This window comes from Ylistrum balloti, unplaced genomic scaffold (genome assembly GCF_031769215.1).
Source record: "Ylistrum balloti isolate Yb309-2 unplaced genomic scaffold, AGI_CSIRO_Ybal_v1 Utg371196, whole genome shotgun sequence".
Lineage (NCBI taxonomy): Eukaryota > Metazoa > Mollusca > Bivalvia > Pectinida > Pectinidae > Ylistrum > Ylistrum balloti.
The window spans coordinates 539,855-559,687 of NW_026782651.1; the positions used below are offsets into that span (position 1 = coordinate 539,855).

At 36.2% G+C, this 19,833-nt stretch overlaps 2 protein-coding genes across 2 annotated transcripts in view; one reads left to right on the forward strand and one right to left on the reverse strand.

The window, feature by feature from the left end:
• LOC132561357 (centromere-associated protein E-like) overlaps positions 1–7,135 on the reverse strand; it is a 35,481-nt gene extending 28,346 nt beyond the window's left edge. Inside the window, exons 1-4 of the mRNA XM_060226082.1 lie at positions 7,089–7,135; positions 6,386–6,477; positions 1,006–1,095; positions 690–808 (exon numbers count right to left, since the gene is read on the reverse strand). Coding sequence (XP_060082065.1) covers positions 690–808; positions 1,006–1,095; positions 6,386–6,477; positions 7,089–7,135 — 348 coding nt within the window. The remainder of the gene's footprint in view (positions 1–689; positions 809–1,005; positions 1,096–6,385; positions 6,478–7,088) is intronic.
• A 3,145-nt stretch (positions 7,136–10,280) lies between these two features.
• Positions 10,281–18,802, forward strand: LOC132561366 (probable thiopurine S-methyltransferase). Its single transcript, XM_060226091.1, has 9 exons — positions 10,281–10,552; positions 10,778–10,926; positions 12,035–12,127; positions 13,034–13,163; positions 14,095–14,147; positions 14,971–15,045; positions 15,921–16,006; positions 16,441–16,485; positions 17,896–18,802. Exons 1-9 carry the CDS (start codon positions 10,487–10,489, stop codon positions 18,006–18,008), a joined length of 810 nt encoding a protein of 269 aa, XP_060082074.1. The 5' UTR covers positions 10,281–10,486; the 3' UTR covers positions 18,009–18,802.
• The last annotated feature ends 1,031 nt before the right edge of the window (positions 18,803–19,833 follow it).

Below are 19,833 nucleotides of genomic sequence, written 5' to 3' on the forward strand. Positions count from 1 at the left end.
CTTCACCCACATTTTTAGTCAATGAAGTGCTTGAAAAATGCTGTATAATATACGACTATTGTTTGTTTTATGTTTTCTTAATCTTGGTCATGTAAATGCAAAGTGGTGACCTATTGTAGATTGACCAAAATTTGACTAGTGAACTCTCTTTTTGAAGGAATCAATTTGAAACAGTGAAGCTTAACATAAGAATTTATGCCAATAATCTGGAAAAACAAGGTAGGGTTTGCCATAGTAATTCATTTGATGATATGTTGTGTTTTATCCTCCAAAATGGAAGGCTCAACGTGTGTAAATTGTAACATAAAGAAATGTGTATTTCTGATGACTAGATAGGTGTTCAATGTCCATTTTCAGGCTCTTCAGTCATTCGGATAAAAAAAATGAAAGCAAATAAATATGCATTGTACCCGTTAGACACATTGTGCTGTCATAGAAATAATAACACATTTCAAAGCGAGGTTTGGACTAAATTGTCTCTCACTTCCTTAGAAACAATGACCAGAAGACATCCTTATCTTATGGGGGAGGTCTAGGAACCTCTCAAAATGGAATTTTTTCAACTTAGGATTATGTTCAATGGAAATGTCATGTTTAGATAATTTCACTGGGAAAAAAGAAATTGCTTTCATTTATCATAAATGCATAATCAGTTTTTGTCCAACAAACTAGACTCAAACCAAACCTACAGCTTCTATAATGGCGAATATTTCCTCTACAGCGAGTGAAATGATTCCTTTCTGCATCGGACTTCCGGACATGGTAAATGTTTTTCCCGAGGAACTCTGACCGTAAGCAAATATCGTTCCTGAAAAATAATTGACAGTGTTGTTTACATTAGAATTAAAGAAAATACAAAAGATGTAAACAGGTGTTTCTTTATTTATATTGTTACCCTGCATTATTAGACATTGTTTACTTATTCAAAATTTTAAAATTTACTTCTAAAATTTACTCTCACCTTGTATATAAGATAGATAAAAGAGGGAAAATGTTTTCAATTACCATTAAATCCCTGCACAGCACCTTCAACAATAGGTTTACAGACTTCTTCGAAGATATCATAAGTTGTCATCAATTCATCAAAGATACGATCTGAAAATAGATAAATATCACCTTATTTAATTTCATCAAATTTAATCAACTCTTTCAAAAGGCTGTTTGTAATTATACCATTAAGAAAAAGATAGTCCTTTAATTTTAAATCTGCAAAACAATAAATCACTCAAGGTATTCAGAACTCTCCAAGTCCAGGAAATACAGCCATTCAAGGTATTCAGAACTCTCCAAGTCCAGGAAATACAGCCACTCAAGGTATTCCTAACTCTCCAAGTCCAGGAAATACAGCCATTCAAGGTATTCAGAACTCTCCAAGTCCAGGAAATACAGCCATTCAAGGTATTCAGAACTCTCCAAGTCCAGGAAATACAGCCATTCAAGGTATTCAGAACTCTCCAAGTCCAGGAAATACAGCCATTCAAGGTATTCAGAACTCTCCAAGTCCAGGAAATACAGCCATTCAAGGTATTCAGAACTCTCCAAGTCCAGGAAATACAGCCACTCAAGGTATTCAGAACTCTCCAAGTCCAGGAAATACAGCCACTCAAGGTATTCATAACTCTCCAAGTCCAGGAAATACAGCCACTCAAGGTATTCATAACTCTCCAAGTCCAGGAAATACAGCCACTCAAGGTATTCATAACTCTCCAAGTCCAGGAAATACAGCCACTCAAGGTATTCATAACTCTCCAAGTCCAGGAAATACAGCCACTCAAGGTATTCATAACTCTCCAAGTCCAGGAAATACAGCCACTCAAGGTATTCATAACTCTCCAAGTCCAGGAAATACAGCCATTCAAGGTATTCATAACTCTCCAAGTCCAGGAAATACAGCCATTCAAGGTATTCATAACTCTCCAAGTCCAGGAAATACAGCCATTCAAGGTATTCATAACTCTCCAAGTCCAGGAAATACAGCCATTCAAGGTATTCATAACTCTCCAAGTCCAGGAAATACAGCCACTCAAGGTATTCATAACTCTCCAAGTCCAGGAAATACAGCCACTCAAGGTATTCCTAACTCTCCAAGTCCAGGAAATACAGCCATTCAAGGTATTCCTAACTCTCCAAGTCCAGGAAATACAGCCACTCAAGGTATTCATAACTCTCCAAGTCCAGGAAATACAGCCATTCAAGGTATTCATAACTCTCCAAGTCCAGGAAATACAGCCATTCAAGGTATTCCTAACTCTCCAAGTCCAGGAAATACAGCCACTCAAGGTATTCCTAACTCTCCAAGTCCAGGAAATACAGCCACTCAAGGTATTCCTAACTCTCCAAGTCCAGGAAATACAGCCATTCAAGGTATTCATAACTCTCCAAGTCCAGGAAATACAGCCATTCAAGGTATTCCTAACTCTCCAAGTCCAGGAAATACAGCCACTCAAGGTATTCCTAACTCTCCAAGTCCAGGAAATACAGCCATTCAAGGTATTCATAACTCTCCAAGTCCATGAAATAGAGCCATTCGAGTGATGACAACCATTCCGATCTTGACAGGATGGACACTGATATACTTTCATTGGACCACTGTGATCTCATAGTTTAAATTTTTGATATTGTACAATTTGCTGAAATAAAGTTATTCTGTGTCACACAACAGGCTAAAATCAACCTGATCAGACAATATTGTTGCCATGACTTCTCTACTAGTATGTTAATATTCAGATAATGCCGTACACCACCTGTCTTGTGGCAATTGATCGCTGACCACCTTGATATATGGTGTAGAACCTGATGTTACGATGGCGTAGAACCTGATATTGTAATGATGGTGTAGAACCTGATGTTATGATGGTGCAGAACCTGATGTTTTGATGGAATAGAACCTGATGTTATGATGGTTGGAACCAGATGTCAGGATGGTGTAGAACCTGATATTGTAATGATGGTGTAGAACCTGATGTTATGATGGTGTAGAACCTGATGTTATGATGGTGTAGAACCATATGTTATGATGGTGTAGAACCTGATGTTTTGATGGTGTAGAACCTGATGTTTTGATGGTGTAGAACTTGATGTTATGATGGTGTAGAACTTGAAGTTATGATGGTGTAGAACCTGATGTTGTTATGATGGTGTAGAACCTGATGTTATGATGGTGTAGAACCTGATGTTATGATGGTGTAGAACCTGATGTTTTGATGGCGAGAACCTGATGTTATGATGGTGTAGAACCTGATATTATGATGGTTGGGAACCTGATGTTTTGATGGCGAGAACCTGATGTTATGATGGTGCAGAACCTGATGTTTTGATGGTGTAGAACCTGATGTTTTGATGGAATAGAACCTGATGTTATGATGGTTGGAACCAGATGTCAGGATGGTGTAGAACCTGATATTGTAATGATGGTGTAGAACCTGATGTTATGATGGTGTAGAACCTGATGTTATGATGGTGTAGAACTTGATGTTATGATGGTGTAGAACCTGATGTTTTGATGGTGTAGAACTTGATGTTATGATGGTGTAGAACTTGAAGTTATGATGGTGTAGAACCTGATGTTATGATGTGTAGAACCTGATGTTCTTATGATGGTGTAGAACCTGATATTGCAATGATGGTGTAGAACCTGATGTTTTGATGGTGTAGAACCTGATGTTATGATGGTGTAGAACCTGATGTTTTGATGGTGTAGAACCTGATGTTATGATGGTGTAGAACCTGATGTTATGATGGTGTAGAACCTGATGTTATGATGGTGTAGAACCTGATGTTATGATGGTGTAGAACCTGATGTTATGATGGTGTAGAACCTGATGTTATGATGGTGTAGAACCTGATGTTATGATGGTGTAGAACCTGATGTTATGATGGTGTAGAACCTGATGTTATGATGGTGTAGAACCTGATGTTATGATGGTGTAGAACCTGATGTCAGGATGGTGTAGAACCTGATATTGTAATAATGGTGTAGAACCTGATGTTATGATGGTGTATAACCTGATGTTATGATGGTGTAGAACCTGATATTGTAATGATGGTGTAGAACCTGATGTCAGGATGGTGTAGAACCTGATGTTATGATAGTGTAGAACCTGATGTTATGATGGTGTAGAACCTGATGTTATGATGGTGTAGAACCTGATGTTATGATGGTGTAGAACCTGATGTTATGATGGTGTATAACCTGATGTTATGATGGTGTAGAACCTGATGTTATGATGGTGTAGAACCTGATGTTATGATGGTGTAGAACCTGATGTTATGATGGTGTAGAACCTGATGTTATGATGGTGTAGAACCTGATGTTATGATGGTGTAGAACCTGATGTTATGATGGTGTAGAACCTGATGTTATGATGGTGTAGAACCTGATGTTATGATGGTGTAGAACCTGATGTTATGATGGTGTAGAACCTGATGTTATGATGGTGTAGAACCTGATGTTATGATGGTGTAGAACCTGATGTTATGATGGTATAGAACCTGATGTTGTTATGATGGTGTAGAACCTGATGTTATGATGGTGTAGAACCTGATGTTATGATGGTGTAGAACCTGATGTTATGATGGTATAGAACCTGATGTCAGGATGGTGTAGAACCTGATGTTATGATGGTGTAGAACCTGATGTTATGATGGTGTAGAACCTGATGTCAGGATGGTGTAAAACCTGATGTTATGATGGTGTAGAACCTGATGTTATGATGGTGTAGAACCTGATGTTATGATGGTATAGAACCTGATGTTGTTATGATGGTGTTATGATGGTGTAGAACCTGATGTTATGATGGTGTAGAACCTGATGTTATGATGGTGTAGAACCTGATGTTATGATGGTGTAGAACCTGATGTTATGATGGTGTAGAACCTGATGTTATGATGGTGTAGAACCTGATATTGTAATGATGGTGTAGAACCTGATGTCAGGATGGTGTAGAACCTGATGTTATGATGGTGTAGAACCTGATATTGTAATGATGGTGTAGAACCTGATGTTATGATGGTGTAGAACCTGATGTTATGATGGTGTAGAACCTGATGTTATGATGGTGTAGAACCTGATGTTATGATGGTGTAGAACGTTATTTATGATGGTGTAGAACCTGATGTTATGATAGACCTGATGTTATGATGGTGTAGAACCTGATGTTATGATGGTGTAGAACCTGATGTTTTGATGGTGTAGAACCTGATATTGTTATGATGGTGTAGAACCTGATGTTGTAATGATGGTGTAGAACCTGATATTGTTATGATGGTGTAGAACCTGATATTGCAATGATGGTGTAGAACCTGATGTTATGATGGTGTAGAACCTGATGTTTTGATGGTATAGAACCTGATGTTATGATGGTGTAGAACCTGATGTTATGATGGTGTAGAACCTGATGTCAGGATGGTGTAAAACCTGATGTTATGATGGTGTAGAACCTGATGTTATGATGGTGTAGAACCTGATGTAGAACCTGATGTTGTTATGATGGTGTAGAACCTGATGTTATGATGGTGTAGAACATGATGTTATGATGGTGTAGAACCTGATGTTATGATGGTATAGAACCTGATGTTGTTATGATGGTGTAGATGGTGTAGAACCTGATGTTATGATGGTGTAGAACCTGATGTTATGATGGTGTACCTGATGTTATGATGGTGTAGAATGATGTTATGATGGTGTAGAACCTGATGTTATGATGGTGTATAACCTGATGTTATGATGGTGTAGAACCTGATGTTATGATGGTGTAGAACCTGATGTTATGATGGTGTAGAACCTGATGTTATGATGGTGTAGAACCTGATGTTATGATGGTATAGAACCTGATGTTATGATGGTGTAGAACCTGATGTTATGATGGTGTAGAACCTGATGTTATGATGGTGTAGAACCTGATGTTATGATGGTGTAGAACCTGATGTCAGGATGGTGTAGAACCTGATATTGTAATAATGGTGTAGAACCTGATGTTATGATGGTGTAGAACCTGATGTTATGATGGTGTAGAACCTGATGTGGTTGGGAACCTGATGTTATGATGGTGTAGAACCTGATGTTATGATGGTGCAGAACCTGATGTTATGATGGTGTAGAACCTGATGTTATGATGGTATAGAACCTGATGTCAGGATGGTGTAGAGCCTGATGTTATGATGATGGTGTAGAACCTGATGTTATGTACTTTGGGGTAAATATAAACCAAATATGTTGAGAGGTTTTCAAGATATCACACTGATTTGGAAAGGACTGCAAAAGGATGTGATAGGATGCAACAGAATGTGATGAGACATGACAGACATGGGTAATACAAAATGAATCTCCATAACATGGCAGAGGCATACAAATGGAACTCATTTCTAAAGTTATTACAATATTTACCAAACGTATATGGTGTTCCCAGCTTTCCAACTGCCTCTGTTGGCTTGATAGTGTCTTCATGTACCGTCCAATGGTTTACCATTCCACCCTCCCTGTACAAAAGATGAAATTTGAAACAATAACCTTTTTGATATATAAGTGTCTATGTGCTGACTTCAAAACAATTAAATACATGCATGTAAAGTAAATCATTATAAAATGGACATGTATGTATGATATTCAATGTCACTAAAATTTTGTGTTAAGAATGGTTAAATTTGAATTATAAAATCATTATATTTGATACTTGTACAAGTTGTGTCCAATTCTGTTCTGATCTATATAGTTTAACTAAAAAAAATAAAACCTCTAAACAACAGTATCAAAATCCTTTTCATTTGTATTGTGTTAAGTGATTTATGTCACCTGTATGTGCCTGTACGTACATTCATTAAAACTATAACCATTTTCATCAAAGTAAAGACTATTATTGCCCTGCCTTTTTTGCTTTTAGTTGATTTTTTTTCTTTTCAATTATTTTGAGAAAATAATATACTAAGAAGCAAATGAAATTTTTTGGAAGAAAAATACAAAAAGAAAAAAAGAAGAACAAGTTTTACAGATCTATAATATCAGTTGAGAAGAGAAACATGTGCGATACAAATGGACACATGTCTATCAAGACACTACTTTACTTGATGCCAGATATGTAACTTTTTATTACCTTCCAATTAGTGGACGGACACGAATGGCAACCTTGATGTTATCCATCTTCCTCCTAGTCTAGTCACTAACAAGCAAGTACTGCAAATAAAAGAAACATTGCACGTTCATGAGGCATACTGAAGTTCATAGCAATCATTTCTCGTCCACGCAAGGTCTCTAGGGGACATTTTTGAATGTTTTCTTCAGGTTAGTAATGTCAATAGTACAGAAGTTCATATACCAGGTAACACAACCAGTAGAAGATTTAAGTGTGATGTTTCGATGACTAAATGGTCACCTTCACCAGACCAGTGTGGAGTGTACTAGCACTGACGTATATAGTAAACAAGATGCTACAGAATCAAACTTTTTCAAATGTCCAGATGTCCTATGTACACTAAGGTTGAAAATAGTGCTACAAGATGGTAAACAGAATAATAGATTAGAAAAGATATAGTATGGTAAAAAATACTGTTGTCAATGATGCTATGCTTTGTTTTTGAGAGATGTGCAAGAGTATATGCCCCCCCCCCCCCACCCCCACCCCTCATTCCTGTCTAGTAGTGATTGTTTTCTGTCAACTTTTTTGTAATTTCCCCAATCAATGACATGATTTTGCTGTTTGGAATGATCTGTAGGTGCCAATTGAACGATCTGGGACTGAGAGTGTTTTCACTCTGATCTGGTGAATTTTGGGCCTTCTTGGGATTTTTTATCTCTCTGATGTTCATCAAGTCTGACCCTGAATCTCCTGCCTGTTTCTCCAATATACAATATGTCGCATCTCTCTCGTTTGATTTTACTGCATTCTGCGACATTCTCTAAGGGTGTTTTATCCTTAGAATGGCCTGGGATATTTCAGTCTGGTAATTTTTCAAGGCTGTTGCTGTACTATGACCAATCCTCTGAATATCATTATATCCACACTGTCTGACGAAGCCGACCCTGTAGTCATTGAAAAATCACACATGAATCTGTCACTGGTTGTGTTATAAGAACTTCTATGGTCTCTAGAGGATGTTTTTAAAAGAAGTAGAACCATTGTTTTTTTTGTTTATTTTATTAATTTCTTTATTAATTCCTTATCCTGTCACTTACCTGAGTTCAAGAGATAATGTACAATTTCATGACCTAAAAAAAAATGATATTTTGCTTGATTTGGAAGGTTACTTGCATAATATATCCTGAGCAAGGTAACAGAGATATCTGAAATTACAGGCACAAAAGCATCACTAAGTTATTTTTCCTGAACTCGTTTTCATGATGTGTTAATTCAACATCATTGATATCATTAAAAATCATCATACAGGGTAGGTATGCAAATGCATTTTTGTGGTTATACTGTCACAAATTATTTTCATTGACAAATAAATTATTGTTACATCATTGATGTATCATAATCATTTACTTGTGACTGGGTTGTCAGAATACACATTTACATGTATTTTGACCTTTCCACAGTCTCCCCAAATCAAAGTGAGAGGTTTACATGCCTAAAGTACTTGTAAGCACATCAGCATAATGTTACCCCTTTCTGAACAGGCGACTCTCAAACATGGGTAACTGAGGGGACTGCTTGTTGAAAGTTACAGTATAAGAATATGTATATAACTCTACTGAGACTTGAAATTTTCAAGTGCTCGTTGTAAAATGATTATAACTGTTTATGAATATCTGTTTACTGTCCCAGCAACAAGTCACCTGGCCCCACTTGCATAAAACATCTCAACTTGAGATTTCCTCAAGTCTAGATTTTCCTCAGCTGATATCTCCTTGAAAATATCTTGTATGAAAATTCCTCAAGGAATTTCAGGACATCCTAGCCTATGCCTTCCTCCTGTTCCTTGAGAAAATTTTATACAAGTGGGGCCAGTAAAACTTATTTGTGACAGCCTATAATCATGATACTGCTCCAAAAGAAAAAGTAGAGGTATATGTTAATTGACTTATCTTATCAAATAAATGTCTTATGTAATATGACCAAACCACAGAAATCAAACATTTTATAGGTCCTTAGTGAAAGAACACTTTTGAACAAGGGAAAACAAATTCCTGTTGAATGCTTGTCAGATATCAAACCAGAGTCTCCAGTATAATCTACAGCTCTTAAAATTCAATTACCAATTACAGCTTGGCACCGCTAAATATTGTCCAGTACTACATGACATAGCCTGGTATTGCCAAGTAAGGTTATACCAGGCAATTTGTTAAACTGGTAATGGTAGCACAACTGAATTTCTAAGTCAAAGTGAAGAGAAAAAAAAACACTGACATGGCTTTAAGAAATAGCTAACAAGAAGGTCTGAAAAGGCTAGTGTGGTAAATAAACTTGTTTTGCCTTGAAATGAACCCAAGATTTCTGGACATGTTACAGGAATAATTGTTTAGGTTAATTCAGTGCATGCATGGTGGATGCATGTCTACCACTTTTATGACCATTTCAGTTTTGTCTCCAAAATGTGCATAATCACGGAAATGTCAATATCAGTAACAGTATAATAAATCTATATATTGACATTAAATTATCATTTTAGAGACAAATTTTCGATCTAACATAACTGTACAGGTGGTCAAAGCAATGGCATGACTAATACCCCGAGATCAGGAATTTATGTTTTTATGAATAAGATCTATCTACCTGGGTCTATTGCTGTTAATAAAAAAATGTTTGTCATCTTTTCAAGTCATTGAGTACTCCCATGTACCTCTCACACTGTTGGAATAATACACGATAATGGATCCAGACAAAGCTAGACAATCCCTAACTTTAGGAACGTTCATTAGGCCTATCGCCTAACGTGACAGGTACATTTATGGTAATAATGATAGACGCAGACCTAGGTATTTAGATTATAGGCGAAAAATAGGAGAAACTAATCAGATTATGGTCTGATTGTTAAAATCGTAACTATGTTTTCATTTTACCTATTTAGCATCCATTTTCTTTTACGAATGGAATTGTGGTTCAAATTTTCCCGGAACGAATTTTGATTGGACAAACTCCAATACGGAGATACCCGAAGAGATACGGATATAACTTTTATTTTATCTTTCAATTGAAAGTTTTTATTTTATTATTCATTGATTATGATGATGTATAAACAACATATTTATGAAGCAATTCAAACTTTCTATCGACAGAATTTTATCATTGTATTTTAAGACCTACTTTCGATTTATGAGCACGGACAAAATAAGTTATGCTTTTACTAGGTCAAAAATTAGGCTGTTATGAAAGCTGACAGGTAGACTTAAAAGCCTCCTGTGTGTTTTCTTTGTGGTTCATATCCTGGTAAGCTCCTGGACCAACGAATTCACTGTGAAGCACGGAATAAAATCAAAGCTGTGTAGCATTTGAAAAAGAACAAAAGCTGTGCACGCCTGGAGACTCTCCCAAATTGGATAAGACGTGCCTGCATGTATACGAAGTGCGTACGTGTATTTCCCATCCGATTGCTTAGGACCACCCCACTTTTTAAGAAAGTGAGTACTAGGGTCGGGGGACGAGATTGTGTTTTCCCTTATTATCCTGACCTTATTCATGTGATTTCGTTGTCTCGATGATTATACTTCATCGTTCTTTGTTATGAAACGGTAAATCACAGGCATGTGTGTAACATACTGATTCTGTTTTATTGTACAATAATAGAACAGCCCCCCATTGTGGGTCATGTTTTTACAGAATGATGGAACCTTATTTCACTTCAGGAAATGTCCAGCCCTTCATCGTCTAGTGACACCGAAGATTCAGTCGTGTCAGCAGCAAAGAAACCAAAGTTCACTGTCGTTGATGTAGATGGATGGCAAAAGAGATGGACAGAAAGAAAAATTGGATTTCACCAAGAAGCTGTTCATCCGTAAGTCTATGCCTTTTTAAATCAAATTCTGGAAATTATAATGTATATCTTCTCAGGCATTGTCACATTTTTTATTGTCTTGTAGAATGTAGAAAGTTCCATCTTTCAATTAAGTTAGATTCAAAAGTTACTGTATGTCAGTTGATTGTTATTATTTCATACATGTAATTGATCAAGTTATTTTTGAACTCCAGAGTAGGAATGTATTGACCCTTTCATACCTGAAGTGTAAAATGAACTTTTTCAAATGCAATGTCAGAAGAGTTTACATTAATTAGTTAGGGATGAAAGGTTTAATGCAGATTTTATATGCTGTCATAGCATTTCAAAGACATGAAAAATTAGTGTTTTTAGACAGCAATGTACAACACCCAAAACATTCTTTTTTTTATACTTTCCTTCCAATTTTAAATGTAGACTCTTCTGACATTTCATCTGAAAAAGTCCATTTTACACTTCAGGTATGAAAGGGTAAATAAATTCCCTACTCTGGAGAGCAAAAATATTTAACCAAATTTGGTTTGAAGCATACTTGAGTGAAGGATATCAGTTTTGTATAAACCATAGGTCTCCGCCCCTGGGGACTGAGGGGTCGGGCCTAATAGAGAAATTCAAGTACTTTCTCTCCTGTTCTTCAGTAGCTGCAGGATATTGTCCAAATTTGATCAGAAGCATGTTTGGGTGAAGGGGAATCAATTTGTATAAATGATGGATATCAGTCCCTGTGGGAGGGGTAGGGCTCTATAGAGGAAATTCTATGAAATCATTCTTATGTAGGAATGCCTTGATTCTGTGTCAGTTTAGACTGAAACATTCTTGGTCAAAAGAGAATCAGCATCATAGGAACAATGGGTTCCAGCCTCTTGGTTAAGAAAGGCAAAATAGTGGAAATAGAGCAGATTCTTTAAAATCTTTGGTCTGTTGGAACTGAAGACATCTTTAGTGAAGAGAACTTAGTGTTTTACAAACAGTGCATCAGGGTGAGATTATAACAGGGAAAAAGATGCAAGTGTTTTGAACGCTTTTCCTTTAGTTTACATTAATTAATTTCAGCAAAGTAAACTAGGTGAATAATAAAGGCCTGATGGGCCTCTTGTCTTTGTTTTAGTTACTGGGAGAAGTACATGGATAACATTCTAGACAACCGTGAAAACACCAACATTTTCTTCCCACTTTGTGGTAAATCAGTGGATATAAAATGGTGAGTAATTCTATTTGTTTGTTGGTTTTTCTGCCCCCTGAACAGCCAGGGTCATTTTGAGGTGGGGTCTGGTATAATTGGTGGCTACCTTAATGAACAACATGAGAGGCCCTTTGCATCCATCCAAAGCAATTAGGATACATTGCCACAACAAAGTCGTCACAGACTGATCTGTTTCTGAGAGTGATAATGTCTTTCAGATTGATCAGACTCAGAAACAAACTTGTAGTGCAGACTGACTCTCCTAAAACACAAACTGCCACAGATGGGTAGCATCAAACCCCATACTTGGATCTTCACTGGAGGTAACATCAGTTAACTGGCCATGTTGGCTGAGTGGTTAAGGGGTATGACTGTCTTTATCACTAGCCCTCCTCTGCTAGCTTGCAGATTGATGCCTGCTAGGGGAAGTCACCACTGGTTTTCCTCTGGAAACTTTGGCTGGACTCCACCACATGAACCTGGCACATCCTTATATGACCCTGGCTATTAACAGCCTATAAAGCAACAATTGATGTAGGCAATACTGAGCTATGACGGCCTAAAAAGAAGTTTAAAAATGACTTTCCTTCAGGTATTTTGGCTGTCACTGTTTCAATTACTTGGTAAGGTAATGCAAATCTTTATTCAGATCTGTTTTTTAAAAGAATTGAAACATCATTTACTAAAAACTTAATCTTATTATCTAATTTATATTTTTTGTTGTGAAATTACTTTAATTAATTTCTAATTTCACATATTTCATGCTAAATGTGCAACATTTGAGGAAAAATATATAATTTTGTAGTGGAAAAACAAAACAAAAAAAATGTGTTTATGAAAATTTTCATAATTTTGCCATGACTAAAATAATTATATTTATAATATATAATAATTATAATAATAAGATACAGTACTTTCTTGCAGGCTGTCTGACAAGGGACACAATGTTGTTGGAGTGGAATGCTCAGCTATGGCTCTTGAGGAATTCTTCGAGGAACAAAAAGTAGAGTATACAAAAGAAACTGCAGAGGAAGTCAAAGGATCTCTCTTTCAGGTAAAAATCTGAATTTATTAAACTGTTTAAACTTTAATTTCCCCACCCTTTCCTTACTGCAAAACAATTTCAAGGTTGTCTTTTCCTTTTTTTTTTAGCTCTCCTGGCACCTGTATCTTGCTGTCTGTTGCCTGTTAACTTTTTCTACAAAACGCTACTAGTCACAAATGACTCAATGGAATTTTACCAAATTTGGTCAAAAGCATTTGTACGGGAGAGGGAATATATTTTGTATAAATAGTGTGTCCAGGCCACCCAGGGATTGAGGGATGGGGCCAAAAAGGGGAAGTTTTACAAGTCCTTTAAAATCCTACTCCTCCTGTACAAATGACTGGATTTTGCCCAGATTTGGTCTGTAGCATGTTTTAGTGAAGGGATATCAGTTTGAAATAAATGATGGATCTTGGCTCCCCTAAGGCAGGAGGGGAGGGGCTCAACATAGGAAATGTGTTATATCTTTGAAATAGCTGAGATCCCCACCCCATAACCATATACATTGTATAGCAGTGACCAGCATCAAGAGATAAACAAATTCAGGATGTAAGAACTGGCTCCTGGGTGTGGTTTTACCCCTCTGGACTTAATTTCTGGGTTACAGCTTTGAAACCGTTCAGATCCCACATAACCATTTATAGCATTATCAGGCATCAAGAGATAACTCAATCATGATGTAAATATTGGCCATGGGGTGTGCCTCACCTGAAGGGACTTCGTTTCTGAGCGATATCTGTGAAACAGTTGAGATACCCACCCCATCACCATATATAGCAATGATGGACATCAAGATATAAACATGATCATGATGTGAGATTTGACCCTGGGGTCTGGCCACAGCCCTTGAGACATAATAAAGTAAATAATTCAAAATTTGAGACCATCATGAAAATATGACTGTCATTTCTTCATTTATGTCTTTATTTTTCTGTTGAAGAGCAAAGATGGAAAGATTAAACTATACTGCTGCGACATTTATGATTTCAACAAGTATGTACATAAGTACCTTAATATTTTATCAATATTTTTTGACATTCAGTTGTCAAGTTAAATGTTAAATTTGTTGAGATAAACATTTATATTTCTCTACTGTAAAATAAGATCCTTTTGTGATGCTTGAATTTTGTGGTTTTATTTTCAACAAATATTTATGCATGAATGTAGCAATATGATATGAAAAAGGAGTGGACATTTGAGAGCAGTGCCTGTTTATGTGATAAAATTGAAAAAAATGCTGTTACAAAAATATACATGTATTTCATTAAGTTGGCATTGACCACCTTTGATTGGTAAAAATAAAATTCCCACAAAAATGAATTATTTGACAGTATGCTTTGACAAGAAAAATTAAAACCTATCTTGTATGATTTGCCTATTCACAAATACCACCTTCAAGTTCTAAACTGAGGATTTTACACCAAAATTGTTTGCCAGACTGATGATGCTTTAACAGTCCTATATGTCCTTAATGTCCTCAAGTCTTCAGTCCATTTTTTTTTTTAATTTTATACTTTTTTTTTTTAATTTACTATTTTTTTCATATAGATTTTGAGCCTTTGCCAAGTGCTAAAAGTGCATATCAGTTTAACTGTCATTTGTTGACATATGGTTTTAAAAGTAGCAATAAAGTCCATGGAAATTAGCAATCCTACAAAAATTTATTGTTTTACAGTACCAGGTAAATGTGGAGAATATTTGAATATAAGAAATGACAATTACCTCTGTTGTCTTTCCTGCAGTGATGTACTCTAAATTTCTGGCCATACTGGTTTTTCTTCGAACATACATGTGATATATATCTTCTTAATCACAGAGACGTTGCTGGCCAGTTTGATGTTATTTGGGACCGAGCGTCATTGGTGGCCATCAATCGAAGTGACAGAGTAAAGTAAGTAACCCTTGTAGACCTACTTTAAGAGTGATAAATAAGTCAAAAATATAGATGAGAAAAGTGATTGGTCATTTACTCACATTCTGAAAGGGAATGGGTTAGTGACCCAAACCTCATAAAATATTTCTTATATAATGTTGAATTTGTGGTTGCAAGATTGTAGCATTGATTTTATAAAGAATGTTATTTTTAGATGGTTTATATTTTAATGTTTGTATCAAAACGATAATTTTTTCATGGTGATCATGATTAATTTGTTCCATCTCATTTTATTGTGTTAACTGCCAAAGACGACATACAGGTATTGCTATGTCAGCAGCAGTGTCCACACAAACGTTTTTTTAACGATAATTTGAGTTCACTTTGACCAATCAAGCTCAAACTTCACGCTGTTATTTCCTTACCGATATCAGAACTAGACCTTAGGTGTGTCCCCACCCCTATGGATTTGAGATCCACATGACTGATAAAAGCCTAATTGACCTCTTGTTTCATGATGTTATTTCACCCTCATTTGTAGCAAAAAATAAAACTCCTCAAAAATCACAATCTTTACAGTAACATGTGATGTTAATCAATGTGGCTGATGTCTACTCCTACAAATTTCATAATATAAATTGTATACAGTCCGATACTTATTTTTCCAGTAATAAGCACATGTCTGGTAATGATCCCCATTCATATACGTTTCTGTAAATTATTTACAAATACTTGTATGGATCTTGTGTGCTCATTCTCTGTCAAAGGTATTGTGCTGGCTCCCTGTGGACTTAATGGTACATAGATAGGTAAAATTTCCTCTTGACCAAAAACCTGCAGCCATGGACAATCTATATGTTTTAACATTTCCATGTTTGTCATATTTTTCTAAGGTATACTGATCTTCTGAAGGGTCTGATGAAACCAGAATGTTGTCTAGCACTGGTCACTCTTGAATATGATGAAACAAAATATGCTGGTAGGTATTTATAATAGGTAATAGAAATCATATTATTCTTTGAATTTAATCTGTGATTGAAGTGTAAAGAAATAGGTTGTGATGTTTGCCTTTGGTGAAGATGTTTTTCCAGAGTTATATCCCTTCCATTTTTATGAAATTATCAATTTCATTGGTTGTGGACTGGGGGTTTTGTGTATAGTGGCACATCTGGTTATTAGTGATAGGTATGTTTTAGTTGCCATATTGTTTATAATACCCAATACTAGGTCAAAGAACACAGTTTTCTCAAAACCTTAAGATAATGAGGATATAATGTGTTGCCACTACAGTAAAAGTGTAGATATTAGACGTTAAGTTATTTTTAGAAACAAGTGAACATTAGGCCTATTAAATGTTTTGATATTTTGAGATACAATATCTTATTAAAGTTATCTCCCCTTTTGTTTTCACAGGACCGCCACATAATGTCTCTGAGGACCAAGTGATGGAGCTGTATGGTAAGTAGACATTTACAAGATTCCTTAACCTTGCAGAATCTCCCAAAATGTTATCTTCCTACTTTGAGCAAGCTGAGAAATAGAATTTCTGGATCCCTATGCAACTGAAAGACAGAATGTATTACCTGGTGTGTGTATGTTATGTTACAGACAATTTTTGGTAAAAGTTGGCTGGCATGCAGACAGACAGACAGACAGACAGAAAGACACACATACACACCACACACACCACCACCACCAACACCACCACTACACACACACCACACCACTACACACACACACACACACACCACCACCACCGCCACCACCACTACACACACCACCACCACCACCACCACCACTACACACACACCACCACTACACACACACCATTACCACACAACACACCCATTCTACCACACACACACACCATCACCACCACACACATACAACCACACACACACATACACACACACACCCACCACCACCACACACACACCACCACCACCACCACACACACACACCACCACCACCACACACACCACCACCACCACACACCACCACCACCACACACACACACCACCACCACCACCACTACACACACCACCACCACCACCACACACACACACAAACCACCAACACCCCACACACACACACACACACCCACACACACACACACACACACACACACACACACACACACACCACTACCATTACCTCTCCCACACACACACATTCATTCAGAAAAGAACTCGTAAGGGAGTTTCAATCAAACTTTACATCCTGCTTAAGACCCATGATATCTTGAATGATCTTGACTGATATGAGTAAAAAATCTCCAGCCACTTGTCAGTACACTTGTGGTTTCATCCCATATGAGAACTAGACAAAACTTGATTGACTTTACCAATCTTTATTAGACATCAGGCAAGGTTAAACTGTGGGGCGATTCAGATGTATTTTTGTAGAGTTAAGGCTTTTCTTGGATTATAAAATTATGTATCAAGTCTATTTACTAGAGAAGTAACGCATAGATTAGATTTTAAAACTTTATTGCTACCATCTAGTTTGTGGCCAATAACTAGATAATATATTTGTATTTACAGAGTTATTGCCCTTTATGATTGAAAACTTCCACCACCCTGTGGTTTCTTATTTGATTTCTTCAACAAACATGTCTAAGAAACTGCCCTATGCACCAGCCTGAACACACCTTGTCAGATCATTAAACTGATGAATCACCACAAAATGATTTCTTAATAAACAATACAGAAACAGCTATTTGCATACTCATAGTTCAGCATGATGAATTTCACCTGAACAGTGTTAAATTTACAGTAGAAGAGCGGGTGATTAGTTCATATTTAAGTTGACATCAGTTTTTGTCTTTATTTCTTTCCTAAATTAACATTTTCCTCATATTCTTTCCAGACAAGACACACAGTGTGAAGTTGGTGGAAACATTGGATGGCTTGAAGGAGAGACACAAAAACTGGGGGATCAGTGCACTAGAGGAAAAACTTTATCTGATTAGAAAAATATAATTATTTTGTGTCCTTGACTCTGATTGATAGTGATTCATTAAAGAAAGGCTCTGAAAGCAATGTCTTTGTAAAGAGTTGCAAGAAATCAAGGAAAAAGTTCAAACATTCTAATCCAGAATTATTGGCTTATTTCAATAAGTCGTGGACAGGTTCAGATTGAAAACACAACTATATTACCAGTATATGGACAGATTTTGATCCAACATCCAGAGATTACAGTGGATAATTTCTAATGAAAGTTAATACTTCAGCAGGTCATGAAACACGTCTCAGGGTGACCTACTGAAATTCCCTTTTGTCTGGTGTCATGCGTCGTACTCTTCACTATATATCTATAGGTTTTGAGAAATACAAGCTATTCCATATATGTTTTAGGAAGTACTGGTCACTATATACAAGTTTTAGAAAAGTTGAGGAGAACTGAAGTAATCAGAAAGATGTCTTTTTTTATATCAATGTGATGCCTTAGAACTTTGATATCTTCACCTTAGGTTCAGCATAACATGGTAGAGATTTTATTATTCCAGCTGTTTGTTTACTACTATATACAGGAAGTAAAACATAGACATATATTTGTTTTCAATTGAATGCCAATTATATTTCACTCAAACAGCCAAGTATGTTTTATTGTTACAGTATTTTAAGGTACAGGATTTTATTTTCCACAGCTGCATTGTTCGAAATATGTTTTAGGTGTCATAAAAATATCTCAGGTGCATTATCCAGAAATGTGTTCCATGAATGTGTTGTTACTATATTACATATAAATTTCAATAAATAATTTGAATAATTAATGTTGCTTGTGGTTTTTTAGACCACTAGATGGTGGGCTGTGTAATCACTGTGTAATCATGTTCTGTTGTCTGTCCATTGTCAGCTCTTACACAAATCTTGTCATCATTATTATGAAGTACTCTATGGATCTTTCACAAAGTTCATGTTGTTTTCCTTTGTCCCATTTGGTGTTGATTTGATTTTGAATTTAATCAGAAATGCTAAATTTTGATGATAAAAGTTATTGCAATTGTTGGATGGATTTTTTATCAGTTTCATATAAAGGTTTACTTAAGGTTCAAGTAGTTTCCTCTTGATTTTCATTTTGATACTGGTCAGAAAAACAAAATGGCTAAACATTCCTCTTGGATTTTGGCAATGAAAGTTTGTTATGGTCGTTTTGTGCAAAGTAGTTTTTCAGATTTCGTGTGAAAGTTTGCCTTTGTCTGTAGTGGTGTCTATTCAGGTTTGACAAGCATCCATCTTTGATTTTGACAATTCATGTTGGGTTTTGCTTTTGGTTGAAAAGTAATGAACGGATTGCGCTAAAATTACATATGTATTTAGATATGTTGTCCTTGGATCCTTATAGCTGACAGAAAGTCATCTCTGGTCTTCACAGTGATGGTTTGTAGATAAACTAATGTCTACACAACAAAGAAAGAACAGAAAATGTCCAATTTACCTAAAACCGATAAAGATCATACACAATGACAATTTCAAAAAAATGAAAAATTGTCGACTGACCTTTCTCGAATTTCATATGTAGGTCTCTTTGCACCCTTGTATTGTATCGTCGATTGTGGGACTGATTAAAAAAATGGCTGATGGGCAGCAACATAAGACTTTGTCCAGAATCCCAAAGTAACCTCATCACCTGGCAATCAAAGTGATTTTCACAAGTGCATTTACATTTAACACCATTGGCCTTCAAAATGTGTCTAAATCTAATTAATTTATAACTAACTCTAAATACAAGCAAGTTGATAGCTTTCAAAGCTAAACATTTTTCTCTTGTTACTAGAAGGCAAAATGTCCTCCTATGACCTTA